The 26,684-nt window shown below is 39.1% G+C and overlaps 1 protein-coding gene across 2 annotated transcripts; it reads left to right on the top strand.

Annotated features, from left to right (window-relative positions):
• LOC143292909 (prolyl 4-hydroxylase subunit alpha-1-like) lies at nucleotides 1-26,684 on the top strand. 2 transcript variants are annotated; one of them, XM_076603594.1, is made up of 13 exons: nucleotides 1-393; nucleotides 1,547-1,701; nucleotides 2,990-3,151; nucleotides 11,747-11,919; nucleotides 13,540-13,591; nucleotides 14,827-15,005; nucleotides 17,098-17,271; nucleotides 19,491-19,561; nucleotides 20,805-20,904; nucleotides 21,263-21,316; nucleotides 22,035-22,100; nucleotides 22,900-22,968; nucleotides 23,496-26,684. In XM_076603594.1, the coding sequence occupies exons 1-13, from the start codon at nucleotides 215-217 to the stop codon at nucleotides 23,661-23,663; spliced, it is 1,602 nt and encodes a 533-aa protein (XP_076459709.1). In that variant the 5' UTR covers nucleotides 1-214; the 3' UTR covers nucleotides 23,664-26,684. The 2 variants fall into 2 exon arrangements, with proteins under 2 accessions (XP_076459709.1, XP_076459710.1); XM_076603595.1 differs by lacking the exon at nucleotides 11,747-11,919 and adding an exon at nucleotides 9,614-9,774.

Raw genomic sequence — 26,684 nt, 5'->3', positions numbered from 1 at the left:
CTTGCAGACACAGCGACAGACTGCTGCTACTGTCACAGGCCACCGCATCATGATCGTCTGCACCTGAGCAAAATTTGGCAACATTGGGGCCGTGAGAGACTTGTGATTTATCAGCCAGTGAATGAAATCCGTGTTTTGAAGGGAAAACCGCCTGTTACTGAACGGGATCTTCTTGTGGGCAGGGGAACGAAACGAGGAATCAAGTGATCTCAGAATGCCAGAATCCTTCTGGAAGTTGGTGCTGATAGTTGCCTGCGTGGCACCGGTGATGGAGTGTGAGGTGTTCACGTCTATGGCGCATCTAGAAGCAACTTTATATGCGGAAAGAGACATTGCCTCCACTCTCCGCAGACATGTGCAGAGAGAAAGAGAAAGGTTGAATAAACTAGAACAGTGAGTATTGAGTGACTTGAAATTTATACTGCAAATCCAGTGATTTGAATATGGTTAAATATTAATCTTTTTCTTTCTTGTACGGTTTTAACCCTATAGGTTTTATTAAAGCATATTGTCATTCAGATACTTTATTTTGATAGTTGTTGTTACACAGACTCAAGCAAAGGTAGCTCATCAGTAAGCTACTAGTTTATAAGTACTGTTGCACTTGTAGGAATAAGGAACTTTTGTTAAGTACTCTGCATACTGTCAACTATGTCATACTTTTATCAGATATGTCAACTGATATGAAGTTGTTTGCATGTTTGTTTGTTTCTTGTTGTTGTTGTTTACTTAGACTCAAGCTTAGTATGTCTTGATGGGTAAGTCCACTATGGAAATAAAAAACTTTTATGAAGCACACTTTTTCAGATTTCTATCTGATGACTAAATCTAATAAAAGTATTACTACATTTTAAAAAAAAATGATCAGTCAGAAAAGTTTGTTTATGCACTTATTCATTTGTTTTTCCTTTTTTTGTGTGTTCATGGCCTCTATCACCTGATTATTGATTATATATACATAACTGCAGAAATTCTATAAATTGTCTTGTGCAGCATCTCACTCATAAGTAGCATTGAAATATTGATCCATCTGATTATTTTAGTGATGCTGAAATGACATTATTATTATAATCATTATTATTATAAAAAAAATTATTATCAGCATCATTATTATTATTGTTATTGCCATTAGTAGTAGTAGTAGTAGTAGTACTTATCATCATTATCATTATTACTATTATCATTATTATTATGATTTTGTCTGTCACATTCAGAATCAGAATGAGTCATTAGTATGTCTATACAGTATATGCATCACTTTGTGTGTGTGTGTTTGAGTGTGTGCATGTGTTTATAAATGTGTGTGTGTGTGTGTGTGTGTGTGTGTGTGTGTGTGTGTGTGTGTGTGTGATACAGAGTAAATTGATATGTACAGCAGTATAGTCCACAAAAGTACATGTATATTATGATGGTTTTACTAACTTTTAGTTCCTCTGGAGTGATATAGTCTATAAGACTCACTAATGATTGTTTCAGTTTATAGCCTTTTTTGGAATTCGCAAAATTTAATGTACTATTATTTATGTTTCACACCATTTTTTTTCAGACTTGCTGATGATTATGCTCAGCACAGTCAGAAGGCGCTTGCAGATCCCAGCTATTATTTGGGCAATCCAGTAAATGCCTTCCTGTTGATTAAACGATTCACCTTGGACTGGAACAAAAATGTTTCACCCATGCTTGGAAATGATTCCTGGCAAGGTGAGTTAATTACTCTAATTAAAGGTATTAAGCATGGTATTTAATGTTTACAACTGATTGGATGTCAGTAAAGCAAACAGAAACAGTCTTTCTATTAGTATTCAGTATATTCCTAATTCCCAGTTTTGACTCCTCCCCGCACTTCCTTTGTCTTCCTTCCTTCCAGTCCCTCTGATTTATGTTATGTCTTGTTGTTGCACACAGTGTGTAGTGTGTCTTTTAACGTGAACAGTCATGATGTATACTGCAGTTGGTTTTCATTGTTAAAGAGAAAGCAATAAAGCAGACCTCTGATCTTCATAGTCCTTATGGTTTTTCTTTGAGACAGAAGAAAATGGTTAAGGTCACATGTGTCAAATTGTCTCAGGTGGCAAAGGGAAGGTTTTTTACAGACTTTTAAACTTTAAAAAAAAAAAAAGAAGGGGGGAGGGGGTGTTTTCCTATAAATCTAAAGTAGAAAAAAAGGAAGAGATTATTTTGTTTTGTTGTTGTTGTTTTTTTAACCAGCAAATGGGCAAAAAGATGATATCTTTATTTTATCAGACACTATGGTCAAAACAGCCTCCAGCATGTGAGGTGGTTTGTGTCAGGATAGAACATTGGCTTTGTTTAAAGAACAAATGTCGAAAAAGTAATACAACATATATTTGACTGAAAGGACATTCTGAGTTTTTTATTGGCCTGTGTCCAATATCCTATAAAATTATACATCCCATATAATGAAAAGAAATAACAAACTTAAGGGGGAAAATGGTGAAAAGGAGATGAAACTGAAGCCAAAGCATCCTCTGAAGTTGGGCGATTTGTATTGTACTGTATAGTATTGATCACCCTTTTGCTGCAACAGCTTTCTCTGTGTGAATTTTGAGCTGCACTATATAAATATTGTATTGTATTGTTTTGTATTGATCACCCTTTTGCCACAACAGCTTTCTCTGTGTGAATTTTGGGCTGCACTCCCCAGGGGGAGTGTGTCACTACAGTGACAGTGCCACCCATTTTGAAATAGAGCTACATTTGTATTTTCTTATCAAAGTGGATTTTAGAGATGTCTTTGAAGTAAATGTGTTTTCTGTAATATGTGAACTTCTCTAAACTTCAAAAAGAAAATTATCATGAATATTTCTTGTCTAAACTCTAATTCTTATTGGATGTTTTCTGGTATTTCTTCTTCTTCGTCGTCTTCTTTGTGTTGTTTAATCCAGAAGAGAACATGTGCCTGATATTGTCTTGCAGGATTCAGTGAAACTTTTTTGAATATCCACTCATTCAATCTGTTTTGACACAGAGTTAAACACAGAGCTGCAATACATCCGTCAAGACCTGCCCACCACTGAGGACCTGACTGGCGCAGCCGTTGCCTTGATGCGTCTGCAGGACACCTATAATTTGGACACCTCCACCATCGCTCATGGCAGTATTGGGGGTGTCTTGTCTTCAAAACTGACAGGTAGTTACTGGATGGGAGAGAGATAGTGTGTTTATAGCTTCTTGTTTAGGTTGATGTTTGAAAATCCAATTGCATAGTGTTTGTCTTACATTGGTACATGGTGCATATTGATGCTACGTTAATTACAGTCTTTTTTCTTTTCTTTTTTTTTATTACCTCTTCTCTAATTCACCCATTCCACAATTCCTGCATTCATCCAGCAACATGTGTTTCTTTTATGGTTGTTTTACAGAGATACCAGCAAATCAATCAATGATATTCATGTGATATGATCTGTACTCTCTGAGACAAGTTCACTTCAGTATCAGTGTGGTGATGTTTTTGTATAATGCATAATCTTTGTCAATCCTCTGAATGCTTAGTTTTAGTTTTTTTTCATGCTGTATGTGTAGTTGCTGTATGAATTTAAAAGTGATTTTGTTGAGACTTTAAAATTTGTGTGCCTGTGTATTTTCTTATTTGACATTTAATTACACTTACTTAACCATGTCCCACTAGTGCAGACTCCTGCAGGGGTCTGACATTCCTGTCCTGTGCAGACTACTATCCACCTATGCGGAGAAAATGAAAGTAGCTACGGCTGATAACCTCCCGGAAGTAGGTAACCTCCCCTTTGCCCCCCTGACTAGCGCCCTCTTTTTCCAGCAGCCATCATGACTCCTGTTCCTGTGCTCTTCATACGGCTAAGTTTTTTTTTCGTATTTTTTGTCGGTCTGTCGATTTTCTGGCATTCTTGTTTTTTGTCAAATTATGTCTCCAACCAGGTCACATAATTATATAGCTCGATTGGGCGATCGCGCTAAAATTAAGGCGCGATCGCAATCGATTCGCTGACACTCTGGGCCTTCTACTCCTGGCCCTCACAACAACGCCAACCCGCCGCCTCCTCCACTTCCTCCGCTCCCTCTGGTTGACTCCAGACCTCCACCACCTCCTACACTTCTGGTGACTTCTACAGGTTTGTTGCCCCACACTCAGGTTAGGGCTGCCTTTAATGCCATTTTTATCGATCCGTGATCTGTGTTTTCTCAGCCCTGCTAGTCGGCAGTGCATGAGTCGACCTCCTCTGTCTCTTTACCCATACCCACAGTTGCACTAATGGAATGTGCCACAATCCGTTTGGGGAAACAACACCATATGCTTGCTTTGGATCCGCACGCTAGACTGGGCCCTATGTGCGATGCGTCCGTGGTGGCAGCCGTGACATTAGATCACACGACCCCCCACGCGGCATGCCTCAGCCATCTCGGATCCAATGGCAACCAAGGCGCATAGGGATGCCCTCCCCATACGTAGGGAGGAAGGTGGACCACTAGGGGATACGCTTGCCCATACGCGTTCACCCTCCCCCTTGTCCGGAGCGCCCGATCCAAGGGAGGCAACCCCTGCTTCAGCACCCTTGCCAATGACCGCCGCAGTTATTGCCCTTGCACCGGCACTGCTCCTCGTCTACAGTGCGGGTGTGTGCACGGTCCCACCAAGCTATGTGGTGATGACCCCATCTGCCACACTGCCGGTTGCTGCTGTTTCCCATTCACTGATGGCGTCTCAGCAAGCTGCTCAACCAAACAACCAGCAGCTCATTGCTAACTTGATGCAGCAATTATGCACCACTCTGCTTCCTGGTGCCACACCTTGCGCCTGCACCGCCCCTTGCTTACAGAGCAGGTACGTGCACAGCCCATTGAACTTCGGCAGTGCTGGTTCCTTCTGCCCCATTGCCTAACTCTGCTGTTACCCAGACTAATATCGGCACTTCCATGTTGGAGTGCCTCTTAATAACTTGATACTGCCACTCGGCAGTGCTCGGGCCGATCTTGCCTATCCCTTTATCCGTCAACACACAACAGCTGAACGTCGGTCCTCTCACAGGAGCTATTCGCGAGGTTGGACCGCCGTTCAGCTACAGGGGGATGCACATCCCACGGCAAGCCGACGGACTTGCCACCCCCTCGTCCACGACGCCTGTAACACTGGATTACGGTGCCGTCATGCCACATGCCCCGACCGTCTCGCGTCTGATGGCGACCAATTCGGGTAGGGACGCCCAGGGCACTAAGGGACATTATATTTATTCCCCTTGTGGCCATATTCGCCTGTGTCGGTTACGGTGGCATCGAACCACGGACTCTCACACGCAGCATGACACTCCTCCCTCTACAGCGAGGAAACGTCACACCAGGGTATATGTGCTCTAAAGACACCATCCTTTTCGCCAATTATCAGCGCCAAGGGAGGCAACTCCGCATTTGTAACCTAGGCAGTTGATGCTGTAGTTACTTCCCTTACGTCCACCAACGATGTTTTTTGGGTTTCTCATTGGGTCCTGCTGCCCATTCATGGACTTTACACAACTTTGCACAGTAACTGCACCTTTCTTGCTGTTTCTCAGGCTATTGGCCACTGAACTTTTGGGTTCTTCATCCCCGCACACTTGCACACAGTTCTCTGCAGGCAACCAATCCTATTACCATTCTTTTCTTGTTATACACAATAACAGGAAATAAATCACAATATTTCCCTTTCTATTCTTTTACTATTTATTATCAAAATCAACAACAACGACCCAAAAAACAACAACAACAAAGGAAAAAAAAAATTATATATATATATGATATCTTGCTACATTTATACACAATTCTATTTACACTTATAGACGTATACTTATCCCTCAATATACACATGTGTGTGCGCTTACGGGATAGGTTCATACGATTTTCATATTAACATGTATAATTATATTTCTATCTCTATTCATTGACATCTATTCATTGAGATTCCCTACACAGCAATATAGGCACACTTGCATTTGTGTCATTCTGTACACAATGCCCAGAACTCTCTGCGTCTACATTTTCATTACTGGCACATTATTCATATGTGTATGTACATCTCTTATATATTGGTGCATACACAGATTCCTTTCCATTACTGATTATGCACACTTACCCATTTACTTAGGTATATCTGTGCATGCTACAGGTATGCTTATACAGCTGCTTATTTCTTGTGACTCAATCTCTTGTCATTGGCATATTCCTGACATCATCACTTGAGTTGATGGAAGTTTATAATCCCTTTGCACATATATGTATTCATTTTCATAAATTCATCCCTACCTTGCTTTCGGAGGATGACTGCACTTGCAGACAAAACTGCCTCATTCACGCCTAAATGTATGCTCCACATATCAGTAGTGGCTGGTCCTTAGGGACCCACACACACTCCCTTCCCACCCACAGGGCTAAGGATGCCCTCTCTTGGTGCAAGGAGGGACAAGGCAACCCAACTCATTTGCCTACAACAATCACCCACAGGGCTAAAGATGCCCTAACCTGGTACAAGGAGGAATGAGGCTGTCCAACTTAGAGGTGCCACTCCGGACACACATACCCTTCATTCCTTCCAAGTTTGTAAGGCATCCCTTCTTCCCCCCCTTGCCTACAACAACCCTTGGTTTGAACCACTGTGGTTGTGACAACAGCTCCACATGGGAGCCAGCCTAGCCAGCCCTCCCATGAAGGGGTGTCTATCTTTGCCTTCCAAGTTTTAGCAGGCCCAAAAACTGCCCACTGGGTAGGAGACAATCACCCTAAGCCCATCTCTTCCACTCCTCACTAGTAGTAGAAGACCTGGGTAATAATTGTTTTCCTCTATACTCGGGAGAAAGGCATATTGACAAGGACGGATGTGTCTAGCAAAGCACAACGAACCGTTCATTAGCCACAGGGGCGTACCTTTCTGCCCACTCATACCAACACAGCAGATGCCGCATTCAAGCACATTAGTTCGCCCCATCACCTTGCTTGAACAGAGATCCGGCATCGACGTCTCAAACAATTGGCGTTTGAAAGCACTTTCTGCACTTGTCTTCCCTGCCCAATCCTTTCAGCCTCAACGCACAACCACTGCTGCGGTTACAGATGGGCATTCCTTCTCAAGCACTGTCTTTCCAATGAGACACTTCAAGGGGTTTCTAGCCTAGACAGGCTATCCCATCATGGAGCCCCAGCCTTCAGTCAAGGGCCTGTCAGAAGATGACTTTGTTGTCACTTTGGAAGCAAGCACCATGTCTTTCAGCCACACGGTTGCACCACAAGACCCCGTCAACTCCTTCCGGCTTCCTTACATTTCAACAAACCTGCATGGTGGACACCTTCATCCCTCAAGCACACAGCGGCTGTTTCCTGATTTACCCATGCTGATTGGTGTCCTCCTAGGACCAGTATATGATAATCAGTCGTGTACGACAATGACCATCAGAACAGCAGAGGAGGCAACTGCTGTCCTGACTATTCGGGCTGGAATTTGATTCTACAATTTATAGTAGAGAGTGTTTTGCCCAAGTTGCATCCCCACTCCCTCGATCAAGAGGGCCTTAGGACTCACCACTGGGACGGATCCCAAAGGCTAGGACTCACCATTGGGACGGATCCCAAAGGCTAGTTAGCCCCCAAGGCTACAGCACTAAGTCCCAGTGCAATTTCACTTCTAGTGTGAGAGACATAGTCCTTCATGAAAGACTAAGCTGCAAACGATTTCCATTTGCAATTAAGAAACCACTGATAATACAGCTCTCACTTTGCTGTTGGCCATACTGAAAACCTGTGAGATCAGTGATTTGATGTAAATGGCCAGTACAACACATCTAGAGCCACTTTTCTCCCTGCCCCCGTCCCGCTCCATCCCAGACTTAGTGCGCACCACACACAGCCAGAGGCCTGTCATGGATCCAGTCCCCTTTCTCACTTAAGAACCTTCAGCGAAAATTTTCCCCTTGGAAACCCTCTTCCATTAGGAATTCCACCACGGAAAGAGACTCAGTGACCTGGAGGCACATGAAGTGCACTCCCACAGCCTGATCCAACTCAGCCATTGACTGCCGAGAACTTTCTGCAGGTTGCTCCAACATGCCACACTCAGGTAGAGAAGCCACCAAGCCTTCCGTATGCCCCTTCGTGATTGGACCTACCTGGGCAATTACACAGCCTTGTCCCAGAGACACCAGGGACCTCAAGTCTCTTGTTGCCAAATGTCTGCTATTCTATGCATAGGCAACATGCCAGTGCTGTTTTTGGGAGCGACAAAAAAGTGGCGGGGGGAGCACCCATCGCCTGTCAGCTCGCATGGAGGAGCTCTACAGATCTGGCTGTCATGCCTAAGGCAAGCCCGACATGGTGGGCTACCTCTGTCTCGTGCCACAGTTTCCTTCAAACACATATATCACTTCCAGTATCGGCCCACAACCGATGTGGAATCATCAGATCCAACCACATGTGCGCCTCCTTGCATCGACGCTCAACCGCACTCAAGCGAGACAACCCTATAGGGTACATGTTTCATTCCCTTCCTGTGATTCGAAGGGCTCTCTTTAAAGTGTGGATTCAACACACTAACCCAGTTTTCTTTGCGCTACATTTATCAGCACAGCTGTGGTCCACAGACCTCTCCCACAATACAGCTGTGGACCTCAGTCTTCTTTGCCCACACCAATATCCTTAGGTGACACAGTACACTCTACCTTCATCGAATTCTACTTCGTCTATCGCTTTATGGATGATGGCTCAAGAGGCGTTGCCTCTGCGGTGGTCACACAACAGGCCATGGCAGCACACTGGTGATAGAACAGACGAGCCGTCCACCTTGTGCCATTCTGCACTAGTGGGTCATGGTTAAGTATGTGTAATTAAAATTACATTTAAGTAACATACTTACCGTGACCCACATTAAGACCGATCCATTCCTCCCCGCTTTCTGTTCTCCCTGCTTGCTGCGCTGGTTGTGGCGATTTGCCGTAAAAAGAGGGTGTTAGTCGGGGGCGAAGGGGAGGTTACCTACTTCTGGGAGGTTATCAGCCGTAGCTACTTTCGTTTTCTCCGCATAGGCGGATAGTAGTTTGCACAGGACAGGAATGTCAGACCCCTGCAGGAGTCTGCACTAGTGATATGTTACTTAAACGTAATTTTAGGTAGAAAATTTCCTTTTATATGATTTAATAATGCCATGTATTGTTGATTTATAACTATTCATTATATTTGAAAATTATTTTCATATCAACCAGTGTTACTGGTCAGTTTTGATTTCTGTCGTTTGAGTGTCATGAATTAGCTTGCTGTGATGGCACAGAGAATTTTTACTGAAAGTGAAACAACCCTAACTTTCAAGTTTATAGAAACTAACTTAGTATTTGACAGTTTAGCATGAAGTTGCTTGTCACTTGTTCCTCCCTCTCTTCTGATTAAGTAGAATTTTATTCATACACTGTCTTCACAGTGCATTGTGCATGAAGTAAATAATTCCTTCCAAGTGGCTAACTTTGTTAAGGAGAATATATATAACGAAGAGGAAATCTTTCATTGTTGTTGGATTGTCCAATAACTGCAGTGTCTGTAAAGCTCTGTAACATTTGCTTCAGTGCATGGAGTGCTTGCCATAACAGCATGGCCGTTGTTTTTTTCCTAGTGGAGGACTGTTTTCAGCTGGGACGGTTAACCTACAATGAGGAAGATTTTTATCATACCACACTGTGGATGGAAGAAGCCATGAATAGACTGGGAGACAAAGATGCCACCCCAGCCAAAAGGGTTGAGCTGCTGGACTATTTGGCTTTTTCCTACTTTAAGGTATAGCAAACAAACATACATGAGATGGTTGCTGTATGATTACTATGAAGTAATTCATTGAAAATACTTCCACATGCATAATTTTTGTTCAGTACTTTCTTGTTCTTTCATGTTCATAGTCACATTCACTCCCAAACAAACTCACCTTTTTATTATTATTATTATTTTATGTTATTTTATTTTATTTTATTTTTTACAGAAACCTAGGGTAGGCTCTCAAGGCGTTATCAGTGCATTGGGTTTATGCAAACATTAGACTTTTTTCTTTTTCTATTTTTTTCTTTTCTTTTTTTTACACATTAGCAGATGTGGTGTAGTGTACATGGATCAGTCCACATACTTTGACACCTCCTGGGAACTGAAATCAGAAAAGGATTCCAGATACTGACCAAACACTCTTGACTCTTGATAGTAGAGTTTTAGACGGGATTATATTCTGCTGAGGGCGCTATTAGAAAGAAGAAGATTTCAGGTAGGAGGCCAGGTCAGGAGAAGGGGTATGTGAATTGGGAAATAATGATGACATCTCCAGGGACAACACCTAATCTCCAGGGACAACACCAAATAATGACCATTTTAATTTCCTGTTAATTCCACACAATAACATAGGCCTTGTCAAAGAATTAACAAAGTCAGATTTACTAAGGTATTCAGGAGTTTAGTCACACCAGTTACCAAGGCTTTTAAGTTATAGACATTTCTTTGATCATGTTCACAAGAACATAAGTCTAAAAATAATCCGGTATGTTTTAGAACAAAGAAATAACCCATTACACCCCGTTTCAAAAAAGTCAGTAAAATTAATAAGAGAAGCAGGGCTTTCAAGAGTCACTTGTGATATGCATTATCCAACAAAGGAATAATGAAAAAATAACTGCAAAACAGATAATCCGGCCAAAGATGCACTGATGTGACCTTGACCTTTGACTTTGAATTAAAAAAGAATTGATGTTCTGGCCAAAACATACCACTTAATGACATACCAGGTTGAATGAAAATTGGATTAAAAAACAAAATTCTGTCATGCTTTTACATTTTTCCAAAAGGCCATGTTGTTACCTTGACCTATGACCTCTAAACTTTAACAGGTATTTTTACACCATAATTTATCACTGTAAGTATAACAAATTTGTTTAAGATTATATAGAAGACCTTCTATCTCTTGCAGGCATAGATGTTTCTTATCAATATTATCATGTGCCAGGTTGTGACCTTGACCTTTAACCTCTGATTTTGAATGTTTTTTAGTTATTATTCTGTACCCATAACCAGTCACAAGACTAAGTTTGATTAAAACTGGATATAAGATTCAGTCTATCTCAAGCATTTTCTATTTTGCAATATGATAACCTTAACCTTTGACCTCTCAATCTGCTTTCCACAAGATCATCATGAAGGAGATAACTCTAAGGGTCTTATTCATAGCCACCATTCTGCCTACTTTTGTTCCTATGCCATTTGTGGTAGCTGAGAAAATGCCAATGTTAAAATCTAACACATACAAACACACATGCAAACTGTTTACACACACACACACACACAGAGAGAGAGAGAGAGAGAAGTGAGTACAAAAAAGCTAAAGAATTCTGTTTTGATAATTACTACACAATTTGCATCCCCTTATCCAAACTAACATTGAAAAAATGAATTATTTATTTATTTATTCTGCATTTGATTGCTAAAGAAAACCCCAGCATCTGCCAAAGAAAGACTTAGTATCTACCTTTCTGTATCACCTTTGTTGGCTTGCAGACTGCTAAAGTAGTGCATGGTCATCTCAGAAGAAGAAAAAAATTAAAGGAAAATATGAATATGGCTGGGATGCTGATACCAACATCCAGCATGTGATTGGCATCAAGGCCTGACAGAACCTGCATGAGCATGGCATTTAAAATAACACATTGTCAGAGCAGTAGCAACGCTGGCGAAACATTTTTGAGACTGCTGACTTTTGGACTGGTGTACTTCACAGTGGATGAGTGCTTTCTTCTGGGACGCCTCTTATACCAGGAGAACGATCTGTACCATAGCATTCTGTGGATGCAAGAGGCTCTGGACATTGATGAGGAAGTGCCGACCCAGAGAGAGAATCAAACCGTAGAGAGGGCAGAAATTCTTGACTATCTCTCATATTCTTTGGCCCTGGTGAGTGTACTGCCCCCATGCCTGAAACAGAGCATTGCTGTAGGTCTTTAATTTCATGACTTGTGAGAATTCATGACTGTTGTGAGAATTCATGGCTGTTGTGAGAAATCATGACTGTTACGAGAAATCATGACTATTGTGAAATACATATTGTTGTCAGCAGCAACAAAAACAACACAAAAAGACTGCTGTGAAAAAAAAAAAGAAGTTTTAATGAATAAAAGGTGTGATGATATAAGTTTCCCTGAAAAGAAGTAAACAGCAATGTTTTGAGTTGTAAACCCTACAGATGCAGTGAGGTTTTCACGCCTGTATTGTTACAGTGTAAAGTGGGTATAAGCTGGTTCTTCAGTTATGTTATATAAAAAAAGACAGAATGGTAAAGATTTAATTATTTTGGAAGACATTAACCACTATCATATTGCAAACCATGCTTTGGAAGTGTACCATGAATGTGCGCACACACACACACACACACACACACACACACACACACAAATCACACACACAATCACACACACACATACACATTTTTAAAATCTAAAATCACCCTCACAAACTGATCATCCATTGTATAAAGTGATTGAAATGAAAAAAAGAGAAAATTCCAATATTGGTAAATATTTTAACCAGTGTAAAATACATCTTCTTTAACTTTGTCCTGTTAAACCTATACAGGTTGGAACTACCTGACCTATGAATGCACTTTTTAAAAGAGTTATTTGTCATTTAGGAATACCAATATTTTAAAACAAACAAACAAACAAACAAAAGAAAAAAAACATGTAATCAAATACAAGAATAACTGGTTTGCATTTGCAGATTGTGTTTGCATTTCTTTCGCATTTGTGCACAAATAATATAATCATGTTTTGTTTTCCCAAACCATTATAAGTGACTGTACCTCATATGCAGGATAGAATATGATTTTATGTTGAACAAGGGCAAAGTCATGTTCATCAGAATTGTCATGAAAAATTTTGGTTGCCCTACCAACTACCGTGGCGAATTGTTTGACATTGCTGACTGATGACTAGGAGGACGTGGATTCAGTGTCCATCATAGGTGGGGTTTATTTTTCAGCCAATGGACAGCTCAGACTCCAAGCTGGGTGTAAGCTCAAATGGGAAGACTGGCAGCACAGTTCAGAATCATCCACTTCCCTGAAGCATCTATGGGAGTGTTGCTTACATTTCTTTATCCTTGAGTAATAAAGGTTTGAATCTTGACCAACACTGCAGGTGGCTGTAATTCTCAGCCTAATTGACATATATTGTATGAGATATATAATGAGAATACAGACTTGTCAAATGGTCCCAAAACTTAAATGACCATCACAGCAGCATGTTAATCACCACCATCATCATTCACCATCATCAAGCTCTTGAAAACAAGATGTCCCAAAGTCTGGGGCACCCCCCCTTCCCACACCCTTGGAAAAAAAGTTTGGTTGCCCTATTCCCAATGTGCCCATGGCCAGTTCCCCTTCTGCTTAAAGAAAGAGTAGTGGACATATCATTTAAAATATAACTGTGAAAGAGTCTGTGCTGAAATAAACTCATTCAAAGAATGACTGTTTCCATTGAAATACTGATGATTTGTTGTTTTTTCTCTTTGCAGCAAGGCTACATCAAGCGTGCTTTGACTCTGACAAACGAGCTTCTGGAACTAGGTTAGTAAGTAGAGATCAGCTGTTTGGGTTTTTTAGTGTTGTTTTTTGTGACGGTGGATGAGTATAAATGATGTGTGTTGTTTGTGTTTGTATGAAATGTGTGTGTGCGCGCGTATGTTTGTGTCAGTCAGCAGACACATTCTGCGCGCGCACGCGCGCGCCTGTATATGTGTGTTTGTGTGTGTGTGTGTGTGTGTGTGTGTGTGTTCTAAATGGTTTAAGTGCATTTGTGTATACTGTGGATGATTTTATGTTTCAAACTTTTTCTTTCATTTTGAATATGTTTACATTGCATTGGAAATTCACAAGTGGAAATGAATTTATTTCATCTTTTTTTGATTGAACATACACTTTCATTATATTACCTAATACACAGCATCGTAACGCGCACTGACACTTTTTCTCCATGTGTGCTTCATTTCCTTGCTATATGTCATTCTCTCCTTGAAACAGGAATGCACTTCTTTCATCACTGTTTTTCAAGACTGTTTTTAATAACAAATGGTGTGTGTAGCTTAATGAAGTTGGAGACATAAACACTGTGACTCATTGTAGGAATCCTGCTGATCCTACAACGTCCCCTTTATCTTTAATCTGTATAAAGTTTTATCATGCTTCTGAAGGTGGGGAAAATAATTAGAAAGTTTTAGATTTTAGTCTATGGCCCATTGCCTCTACAGGATGTCTAGTGGTGTGGAGGTGTAATCCTGAATGCATGCATTCACTTCCACACAGACAGTACACACATACACAAACAATTGAGTTTGCTTTAGGTAGAATATGATTTATGTCTGGTGTGTGTGTGTGTGTGTGTGTGTGTGTGTGAAAATGTATTATTTGTGGTAAATCCCTTAGTGATTGTGTGTGTGTGTGTGTGTGTGTGTGTGTGTGTGTGTGAAAATGTGTTATTTGTGGTAAATCCCCTAGTGATTGTGTGTGTGTGTGTGTGTGTGTGTGTGTGCGTGTGTGTGAAAATGTATTATTTGTGGTAAATTCCCCAGTGATTTGTGTGTGTGTGTGTGTGTGTGTGTGTGTGTGTGAAAATGTATTATTTGTGGTAAATCCCCCAGTGATGTGTGTAAGTGTGTGTGTGTGTGTGTGTGTGTGAAAATGTATTATTTGTGGTAAATCCCCCAGTGATGTGCATGTGTGTGTGTGTGTGTGTGTGTGAAAATGTATTATTTGTGGTAAATCCCCCAGTGATGTGTGTGTGTAACTTAAAACTACACTTTCAGATCCAGATCATGAGCGTGCTTTTAACAACAAGCGCTACTATGAGGACACACTGGTAAAGCAGGGAGAGAACCCGGCAGAGAGGGCGGAACGACCGGCGATGCAGCGACAGGCGGATGACTATCAGCAGTCCTCAGAGTTCCTGACTTACGAAGCTCTGTGCAGAGGAGAAAGAACTCAGGTTGGTTGGAGACTTCACTCAGGACAACTCAGGCAAGATGATGGTCGGTCTGAAGTCTGGTAAACTTCAGATCTAGCCACCAGGAGGATCATTCTCTTTATCTTCTGCATTCTTTGTTTTAGCCTTTTTTGGGTCATAGATTTGTTGTTTGGAAAATTCTTTTCATCATTTTTACACATGATAATTGAACCTTTTTCATATGAAATGTTCTAAATGACTAGTGAATGCATGAAAACACTATCCAGATATATTGGAAGAAACACAAATTGAACGAAACTGAAGTCAGAGCAGTTAGGAAAAAAAAAACAGAAAAAAATGCAGACCAGTTCTTATTTATGAAGAGCATGGTTCAGCTTCAAGAGATTGTATGTAGTTTATAAATTTTGTTCACAGCACACTACAGTGCAATACAAAACAATATGAAACATCATAGTACATTTTAAGAGAGTATTAATTTTATGTGACAAATACATTGACTTGCTTTTCAACAACCGGTTTTCAAAAGAAAAGAAAATAATGCAGACACTGAACATTAAATTATATCTGCATATGTATGTTTCCTTGCTCATGCACACATCATTTCCCTATTCTCATGATCTTTCTTAAATTATCTTTCTCTCCCGTTACCTCTTACCAATGCCCTCCCTGCTCCATTTTAAAAGAATCCCTCTGTCTAATCCCCTCCCCCTCCCACCAACAAAAAAAAGAAAGAAAAAAAAAGGAAAGAAAAAAGATCAAGGACAGTGATGGGAGAAGGCAGTCAACCTTTCACACAGAAATTTTGTGTGTGTGTATGATCAGAAATGTGTCTGGACAAAATGAACATTGAGGAAAACAAATGAAATTGCAGGCAGGTAAAAATACAAAAAAAAATGGATGGTGCTCTCAGTGTAGTGACATGCTCACCCTGGAGAGAGCAGCCTGCATTTCACACAGACATCTGTTGTGACCAGAAAAAAGGTAATACAATACAATACAATACAATACAACACAACAAACAAGTTGTAGAACACACTTTATTGCAGTGTTTTTTGTTGTTGTTGTTGTTTTTTTTGTAATGACTGGATTTAGTTTTGGTGTTGGGTGGACAGATGGTAGAGATACTGCTTCCTAATGCTAAAACCATGTCTTTGATCCTAGGCTTTTGCTCACAGTCACAGATACATGTGTGTACAGCCATTACACTACTAGCTTCCACACTTGTTCGTGGTGGTTTCTGATATGTGGCAGTCAGTTGGTCACATTATTTGTTCATATGATTAAGGGCTTTTGATACATATTGATGCTTCAAGTATCCAAGGCTATTTCTGCTGTGATGGCCCATTGTTTTTGCACCTACCCTGTCAGATTGACCAGAGAGTGTGTCCTTTTTCTCCCTCTAGCCTTTCCTGCTTTCCTCCTTGTTTTTTCTGTGTGTGTTTTTTTTTTTTCTCTCTCTCTCTCTTCTTTCTCAATGTCTGCCACAATCTTCAAATTACAGCAGAGTGTTTTACATTTGTGTCTTCTAGAAATTTATGAGTAGAGTTTTTCATAACATACCATTCTTCAAGGTCAACAGATATGTGATTTAGGAAATTTTGTGTCATTGCTTTTCAGCAAATGAATTATATGGATTATGTGTCAGTGCTTTTCAAGAAATAAATGATTTGGGGGAAAAAAAATTTCAGTGTTCTTCAACAAATTCATTATTTGGAAAATTTTGTATTGGTGTTCTTCAACAAATTGTTCTTCAACAAATTCATGATTTGGGAAATTTTGTATCAGTGTTCTTCAACGAATTTATGATTTGGGAAATTTTGTATCAGTGTTCTTCAACGAATTCATGATTTGGGAAATTTTGTATCAGTGTTCTTCAACATATTCATGATCTGGAACATTTTGTTTCAGTCCTCTTCAACAAATTCATGATTTTGGAAATTTTTTACCAGTGCTCTTCAAAGAATTCAAGATACAGGAAATCTGTATCAGTGCTCTTCATTAAATTCATGATTTAGGAAGTTTTGTATAAGTGCTTCTCAACAAGTTCATGATTCAGGAAAATTTGAATCAGTGTTCTCAATATTCATCCATCAACTTTTTTCCCCCCCACCAGAAAATCAGCAATGCCCACAGGTTGAAGTGCCAGTACGTGCACAACAACCACCCCTGGCTGTTGCTGCAGCCAGCCAAGGAGGAGGAGATGCACCTGGACCCCTGGATCGTTATGTACCATGACGTGCTCTCCGACAGAAACATCCGCGACATCCAGATGCTGGCAACCCCACGGGTAACAGGTTTTGTTTACTTTGTGTGTATGGTAGTCATTGGTGTCTGACTATGGCCCTCAGAACAGCAAGAGGAGGCAACTGCTGTTCTAACTATTTGGGCTAGAATTTGATTATGGTGGAGAGCGTCTCGCCCAAGTTACACCCCGATTCTATTGTCCAAGTAGGATTCAGAACAGTTAGCATTGAAATGGTCCTCAGAGGCCAGCTGACCCTCAGGGCTGCTGCACTAAGAGCCAGTGCAGTCTTGCCTCCTAGTTTGAGAGTCATAGTCCTTCACAAAAGATCAAGCTGTATACGAATTCCCATTGCAGTGGAGAAACCATTGATCAGACAGCTCTCACTTTGCTGGTGGCCTGTCTGTAAGCGTATCTGATGTAAGCTGAGCGTTGGGCCCATTTGTAGACAGTGGACAATTGTCTGTTCTGGTCTCACCAAAGGGTTCAGCAAGTAATTCACCAGATTCTTCTCAACAAAACTCACAGTTCAGTCAGTTGTGTCATGCTTAATCTGTTCTCACATGTAATTCACTTATGTTTAGATGCATGAATGATGACAGCTGTATACCTGCCAACCATTATGAATTTTCCGTAATTTTTACTGAATTAAATCTTCGCTATGAAATGACAATTTTCTACATTTTTCTTATGGATCATGAAAATGTTAAATAACAAAAAAAAAAATCCTGCAATCCATGAGAAATTTGCATACCGATCCATGTTTTTTCAGCTTGAAAACAATATGCTGCTGCACATGTGCAGTGAAAACAGTATGCTGCAGATGCACAAAATGGCATTTAAGAGTAAAAGTCTAGATGATATTGAAAGCAGATCAGCCAAAAAACGGATGCACAGGCACTTAACTTTCACAGAATAAGGAACAGTTTCCTTTCATAGACTGTCAGCTGTGAAGAGCATAAATCTGATCGTGTTTTGTGTCCCATGTTTTCTTTTCTGGAATGGAAGATTTTGCTTGTCTAAAGATGAAAAATGCTTCAGCAATCTCAGGAAGAGGGCATAGCCCCCCTCCAAGATCCTTCCCACAGCAAGATTATGTATTGGGGTACTGAAAGGTTAGTTCCTGTGGAACTATTTCTCTGAATCACATATACTGTATGAATCCATTCTATCACAGAGGGTCTCTGCATGGTTACAATATCATTTTGTTGGTATCCATTTCTGTCTGTTCCCGTTCTGATTAAGCATATACTGGACACTGACAGTCAAGTGAAGAGATCATGACCCTGTGAAATGCTTATTTTTTGGACAGCAACACCAAGCTAGCTGAGCATTCACCACCACCACTCCCGCATCCCCCAACACCCACTTTGATTTGTTTCTTCCATTCACTGCTGACAGTGGGACAGTGGTGCCACAGTGCAGTGATCATTGTGTTGAATCTGCCAAAGCTTAAGATTGTAATCCATTGATGTTACAGTGGTAAAAGAAAAAAAAACAAGAGAGGCAAGGCCTTCAAGACTCACTTTTGATACACTTAAAAAAAATATATATAAGCTTTTTATGTATTGAGTATAATTTCAAAATGTAATGTTTAAGATGAGAAAGATCAGTTTAAAGCAAATTAACTCCCCTAGCATTACAGAGTAATTTCCATTTTTACTATCTGCACCAAAACGTTTGCAAAATAAAAAAAACTTCCATGCTTAGCAAAAGAAGTTCCTGTTTGAACAAAAAATGATAATAATGACTGCTCTAGCTGTTGGGTCAGAATATCAGATCAAAGTGCCAAGTTTAGAGAATACAAAAAATATAAATATAACAGTAAATGCAGTTTGCATATAATTAGGCTTCATTCTTTATTTTTTTGTGCCTATCCCAGAGGCGCAATATTTTTTTTAAACAAGATGGCTGGAAAGAACTGAATTTTTCCTATTTTTATGCCAAATTTGGTGTCAACTGACAAAGTAGTTGCAGAGAAAATGTCAATGTTAAAGTTTACCACGGACACACACACACACACACACACACACACACACAGACAACCGAACACCGGGTTAAAACATAGACTCACTTTGTTTACACAAGTGAGTCAAAAAGGATTCATCTCAAGAGTAGAGCATAATTGCCTTGAAAGAAGATTGCTTAAAGAGAAGAGCATGACTGCCTAAGAGAACAGCATGATTGATTCCTAATCTGTAATCATGTTTTCTGTTCACTTGATCATTCGTTTGAGTCGGTGTGTTTGTGTTGTGTGTCTTCAGCTGAACAGAGCCACAGTGCAAAACCCAGAAACGGGTATTCTGGAGACTGCCACATACAGGATCAGCAAAAGGTACATCATTTGTGAATATAATCATGTATAGCTGAGAAAGCAGAAAGAAACATCTGTTCATCTGTGTCAGCTAATACATAGCATGTTTGCGTGTGTGTCTCTGCCCAGTGTGTTTGGTGCTAAATGAGATAAAAGAGTAAAAAGAAAGGAAGAAAAAGAAAAGAGAAATATAATATAGAAAAGAGAAATATAATGCTCTTGTTCAGTTTGTTTGTTTGTTGTTTTTTTTGTTTGGGCCTGTACAGGAGATGTCCACATTCAGGGCAAAAAGAAAATTGCAGAGGTTTTGATGCCAGTGTGATGGTCATTAGTTTTTTACACTCATCCACATGGCAGAGGCATGCGTTCACTGTTTCAAGAACATAAAATGTGGTTGTCAGAAACACTATGAGTTACATGTAGCATCTGTTGTATTGTGCCTCCCCAAGATGTCCTTATTTAGTATGCTATTTTTTTTTAATCAAGAAAAATGAAAACCTTTTTTTTTCTTTCTTTATTTTTCTTTCTTTTTTTTAAGAGAGAAGAATGATACTATTTTACTGGCTAATATTGATTGAGGAAATAAACTTACCCACATGTTTTCATTTTCTTGTTCTTGTTTGTACATATGTGTGCACACATCTGTGTGAATGTATGCATATATATGTTCATGTTTGTGTCTTTGAAAGGCTTTTTTGTTCATGTCATGATGGGCTGAGAGGCATGAGACACAGGTGAAGGTCGTGAAAAGTGCTGTAATTATCTGAGTTATGCTGTATATTTTTACCAGTTCTCGCATATTTGGCAAGAGTTGCATACGTCTCTTTACTTGTTTAAAACAGTGAAATTGTATTACTCGTTTGTCACAGCAGATCTCTCTGTATAAAATTTGGTTTGCATGTTAGCACATTTCAGTACCACCCCTTTTTTTTTTCTTTTTTTCTGCCTGCAAACTTATTTATTTTTCTGTCAAAACCTTTTGTTGATGTGGGTTCTTTAAGTATGCTGAATGAATGCTGCACTCAGGACTTTGGTTTGTTATCTCCTCTGAATGACTAGGATTCAGACCATCTCTTTAGGTCTAACCGAGGGGAAGAAAATACTGCCGAGTATGGGATTCCATCCCATGCACTAAGATTCTCCTGCATCCTAGGAGGATGCATTACCACTAGGTTATGGTTACACAGATGAGAAGGTAATGAAAACTGGTGTGTACCCAATCAGTATTTTTTAATGTGAGCCTGAGATGTTCTGTGTATTGTAGTGCATGGTTGAAGGGCACAGACCACCCAACAATCGCCAAGGTGAATCAGAAGATTGAGGCCATCACTGGACTGAACATGGATACAGCTGAAGAGCTGCAGGTACATAATATGTAACATGTGTTTATTGTATGTGTTTGTGCACATATGTGTGAGTGTTTGTGTGTTGTGTGTTTGTATATATGTGTGGTTAGTTGTGTGTGTGTGTCACTCTGTGTGTGTGTGAGTGTGTATGTTTATGTGTGTGAGTGTGTGTGTGTGTGTGTGTGACACACAGAGAAAGAGAATACTTTATGTAAGACGGCTGTCATACTTTTGTGGTACTAATTGGTGTCATTTTTTTAAATGTGCCTCGATCTCAGACTACTGAAAGAATTGTGCAAAGAAGAACTATTGTTACTATACTGAGAAAAAGTGTACTTGAATTTATTTGAACTGTGACATTTTGCACTGTGTGCAGGTTGCAAACTATGGAATGGGTGGACACTACGAACCTCATTATGATTTTGCCAAGGTGAGATTGAGAAAAATGTAATGTACTGTAACCATTTTGATTATGAAAAGACAAGATACACAGAAATTTTCTGTAGCTGATATTAAACAGCTTTATTCAATTCAAAAAGGTCATAATTTATGTAGGATTAAAAATTTTTAAAAAAAAATAAAAAAAAAAAAGTGAGCAGTCGTACCATTGTGGGATTGGAAACTAACTTCTTTTTTTTTTTTCTTTTTTGATGTAGCCAAAAAAAAAAAAAAAGAGGGGGAGGAGGGGGGGGGGGGACTAACAAATGATGGAATATGTCATTTGCATCAGATTCCACTGACCTTAGGAACTTCTGTGTTATTATCCAGCTTGCTTAGCTGGAAGAATTAAGTGTATACGAACTATAGAATTCCTGTTCATTTAGGTTTTCCTTGCAGGTGTGGCCGCATTCTTTAGTTTGTTGGGTGTTGAACATAAAAAACACTCTATCATGATCCATTTTGTATTCCTACTTTATTATTGTCAGTAGTATTTGTTTGCATGATAGAGTGTAGTTTGAGAATACTGTTATTGATTTCACATGTTCTAGCCTCTCATCATTACTCTCACAGTCTGTCTGACTGCAGTGTCAATCTCTTTGTCTTTTTTTTTTTTTTGTCTTTTTTTTTTGTTAGATGTACATATATATGTAGATATGTAGAAAACAATATACATATTTATTTATTTATATTGTTTGATTCCTTTCCAGGAAGATGAAAAAGATGCGTTTGAGTCTCTGGGAACTGGCAACAGAATAGCAACTTTCCTGAATTATGTGAGTTTTTTTATTTTTATTTTTGTTTTTTTGGGGGGCAGTCATGCACACATAACACACACACACACACACACACACACACACACACACAACACGTGCGCGCATGTGCACACACACACATGTGCTCTCTCTCTCTCTCTCTCTCTCTCTCTCTCTCACACACACACACACACACACACACGCACACACACACATTTGTTGATGGTGTATAACATATGTAGGGGTCACCTTCTAAGACAGTTGATAATCTTATTTATATAATTTTATTCTTTGCCAAACACAAAATCTTAGGAAACTATGAGCAAGACGTGTGAAATGTACAGGAGAGACCTTTAGCATAATTGCTGCACTGTGTTTTGTTCTTATTTTATAATATACTTCAGCTTACTCTTCCAAACAAGTTCAGTTCTAATGTCATATTTTCAGAGCAGAATTTGTAAACATATATATGTATGTGTGTGTGTGTGTGTGTGTAAATCCATCAGTACTTCAACTAAAGTCTCTCTTTAGGTTAGCGTTGATAAGAATTTTTAAATCATGGAAGTTGCATTCACAAGTTCATTTTCATTCTTCCTTTTTAGAATTTTTTCTTATATTTTATTTTTGATTTAGTTGATATTGTTGGAAAAATTCTGGAAGCAGTTATTGATATGCTGGTTTTCTTTTTTGTTGTGTCAGTCTACCTTATAAAGCAAGCAGTAATCAAGAATCGATGATACTCATTCTTTTCTTTTTTATCCCAAGACAGCACACTTAACGCACCAGTTGTTCAGTGTAACATAGATCTGATATGTCACAGATGTCAGATGTGGAGGCAGGGGGGGCGACTGTATTTCCTCGTCTGGGCCTCACACTGTATCCAAAGAAGGTCAGTTGTTGGTGTGTTGTCTGTTCTTCTCAGCCTATCATTTTTTGCTTGTTTTGTTTTGTTTTGTGTTGGTCTGTGTAAGCACATGCTTTGTTGTCTACATGCTTGTGGTGAAAGTTACACGTTTGCTTGTGCTTAGAGACCAGCTGTTCATGCAAACGAATGTATTTTCCATTTATATCCATGGACATTATTTACTGACATGTTATGTCGCACTCACACGGGCACACTCACACACACACACACACACACACACACACCAGAAGTACATGTTGGTCTTCTTGTTGTAGACTGAGCCATTTGTTTTGAGTTGTGTTTTGCTTTGAGTTTTTTCTTTTGTGTTTTCACTCATACCTTTTCAGACTTTTGCTTTAAACTTCCTTTAATTCTGTCCAGGTTTTCCTTTATATTCTTGTTGTTGAACTTGAGTTACATACCCCGTATATTTTCAGCATCTGTTCAACTCTGCCTGTTTCTTTTGAAATTGCTGTTTAATCAAAACCACATTTCATCTTTGCCTCTTACAGGGTGCCTCAGCGTTCTGGTACAACCTGTACAAAAGCGGTAACGGGATTTACAGGACACGCCATGCAGCTTGCCCCGTGCTGGTCGGGGTCAAGTGGGTGTCCAACAAGTGGATCCATGAGAGAGGTCAAGAATTCCGACATCCTTGTTCTCTTCGCCGTGATGAGTGAAGACATGTCGGGGAGTGGGGTGGGTGAAGGGTGAGGGAAGGGCAGGGCTGCAGGAGGCATGCCAAAAGAAAAAAAAAAGAAAAGAGAGAAGAAGAACCACCTGTAGAAATCACACTTCAGCAATGATCAGCCAAAACAATTAGGGCTGAAGTAGGCTTGTTAGAGAGAAAGGTATATCATTCACTGTTGTAAGAACTGTTGTAGGCTTCTTAGTGTTGAATTTACCAACCTATTGGTTGATGCCCTAATGGTCAAATTGTTCAGGGCCTTGGGTGTAGGCTTGCTGTGCTGAAAGTTTATATTGACCAGAGGGAAAAGTATTCCTCTGTATTGTCTTTGCTGCAGAAGATCTGACTGTTGGATATAGCCAAGAATAGATTTGTTTCGTTTATTCATTTATAGTTTGTTCATCTAAGATGATGATGATATCAAGAATAGAATTCAGGCATGTAAAAGAGACAAAGCTTTGTCTGAATGAAACTGTATAGAAATCTCATTTTTATAAACAAAAATCCAAGAAATCTGCTTTTGACTTCTGTTGATATTCCAGCGAAAGATTTTTTACTGAATGCTTTTATTTGTCTTCCCTTGTACTGTTATGTGGCGCTTGATGATAGTGATAATGAACAGTTGATGCGACTGGGTAATGGTGACTGAGTACTGAATGAATAAAATAATTTTCTTTTTTTTTTAGACTCAACATTTCTAGTGTAGATTAAGTATATTTTAACCAAACTGTTGCATTTATATCACCGTTTAGGAGTGGTTATCTTTGTGAATGAGAGATCTTAAGGAATGAATTCTTATAATTTTCTCAGCTTGAATGTTACATGCAGCAATTAAAATCATGTACATTTTATTCTATAATCAGAATGACTGTTATATTTTTGATAACAGTAGGTTGTGTAGATAATGTTGCATAGCTGCGTTTTTATACAAGTGATTTTCTTGTGGGATATGTGAATGATTTTGATGAACAAAGTTGTGAATCCTTCCAGTATTTTTATGATATAATCAAATGAATAAATGAATAGTGGTGATAATGGTCACAGTTATTGATGGTTCCTTTCTGTTGTTGGTAACTGTCAAGTTATCACTTTTTATAATCATCTACATTTGTGTGAAAGTTATTTTGACATAGAAAATGGATGACTATCTTTTTATCTTTTTTCTCCATGTACTTTAATTTCTTTATCATCTCCATCTGCTTGAGATTAGTACAACTCTTCCCAGTTTAGTTTCTCTTTGCAGCAATAACCTCTTCAGTCTTTAGTCTTTTATCTTTTCATACTAGAAATTCATTTCATTTGTTTTACTATTCACTGCAAATACATTTGTGCTACATTAATTTTCTGACTGGACACGTGAGGCAGTGCAAACACAAAATAAAAATCAAGACTCACTTGTGATAAATTAAGTCCCCTAGCATTAATTACAGAGTAATTTCCCTTTTTTACTATCTGCATTAAAACGTTTGCAAAATAAATAAAAATTCCATGCTTAGCGAAAGAAGTTCCTGTTTGAACAAAAAATGATAATAATGACTCCTCTTGTTGTTGTGTCAGAATAAGAGGTCAAAGTGCCAAGTTTAGAGAATACAAAAAATATAAATATAACAGTAAATGCAGTTTGCATATAATTAGGCTTCTTTTTTTTCTTTTTTTGTGCCCATCCCAGAGGTGCAATATTGTTTTAAACAAGATGACTGGAAAGAACTGAATTTTTCCTATTTTTATGCCAAATTTGGTGTCAACTGACAAAGTATTTGCAGAGAAAATGTCAATGTTAAAGTTTACCACGGACACACAGACACACGGACATACACACACACACACACACAGACAACCGAATACCGGGTTAAAACATAGACTCACTTTGTTTACACAAGTGAGTCAATAAAGAATAAGAAAAAACACCTGTACAAACCGCAATTCAAGCATTGGTCAGCCAGAACAATCACAGGCTGAAAACTTTGAATGTGGAGCTTACAAAGCTGAAATTGAATTCCCCAAAATTATTACAGCTCCTCTGCTTAATGTTCTTATTTTGTGCCTGTAAAAACACTAATCAGATGTCAATTCATTCTCTAAATTTCGGCTACTGAACCATAGTTGGTCTCTCCCCTGTGACTTAAACCCTTGTATCTTTTTTTAACCACGGAATCTTTTATTCACTCTCCTACCAACTTAACATCATGTTTCTGCTCATTTCAGAACTTTCCTTAAGAAACTTCAAAAGGATGTAAATCAAAAACTTAACCATGGTTTGTGCCACAGCCGTGGAATTTTGCACTCACTCTGAACAACATATAATCACTGTATGATATATCAAACATTATTTGCCTACTTGTTTTTTCTGTGTATGTGACATGAGTTATTGATCACGTTTACAGCCCCTGGGCCTTCAATGTCCCACACATCTCACACCTCCCTCTGCACAGTAATTATGAAATAGTGACATGATCTTCAGTTTGTTGACTTTGGTTAATTTCCTTTTTTTTTCTTTAATGGAAGAGCTGTGCATTTGCTTGCGTTTTTGTTTTGTAAATAGATATAAGAGATGCATAAGGGCAAGGGGGAGGGGTTAGGGTGACAGTCAGTGAAATGTGCTTGCTACCATTTTGTAATCTCAGATTTACTGGCTTTTATTTATGTGGAAACCTCATGAAATTAATTGTTTTACATTTTTTATTTAAATAATGTCTGTTCTCAAGAGATTTTCATCAGGTTATTTAATATTGGTGCTATTCAGTTGATAGATCTGCTAATGTTGATAATGTCGTTCCTACTTATCCATCACTTTTCCCCCCCACTTTATTCAAAACTGGTGAAGAAAAATTAAGTACAAAATCTTGTGTTTTTATTCTTTTACTTTTGTTAAACCATTCAGTTGTTGTCTGCCAGCTCTGTACAAATGATTGTATGTTGCCTTTGTGAAGATTGAAAAAGAAGAATTGTTAACAGAATTACCTTGTTGGTTGTTGTTTTGTTGCCACATATTCTAATAAACATACAATTTTCA

The sequence above is a fragment of the Babylonia areolata genome, chromosome 18, assembly GCF_041734735.1.
Source record: "Babylonia areolata isolate BAREFJ2019XMU chromosome 18, ASM4173473v1, whole genome shotgun sequence".
NCBI classification, from domain to species: Eukaryota; Metazoa; Mollusca; class Gastropoda; order Neogastropoda; family Buccinidae; genus Babylonia; species Babylonia areolata.
The sequence above is the reverse complement of the archived record's forward strand: the minus strand, read 5'-3'. Positions and strand labels throughout refer to the sequence as shown.

What these genes read in the sequence shown, in the direction of transcription:
- LOC143292909 (XM_076603594.1), top strand. Translation starts at nt 215, where the DNA reads ATGCCAGAATCCTTCTGGAAGTTGGTGCTGATAGTTGCCTGCGTGGCA. An exon ending in CTTGTCTTCAAAACTGACAG is followed by an intron (nt 3,152 to 11,746) that starts GTAGTTACTGGA and finishes TGTACTTCACAG; the next exon opens with TGGATGAGTGCTTTCTTCTG. An exon ending in TCACACTGTATCCAAAGAAG is followed by an intron (nt 22,969 to 23,495) that starts GTCAGTTGTTGG and finishes TGCCTCTTACAG; the next exon opens with GGTGCCTCAGCGTTCTGGTA.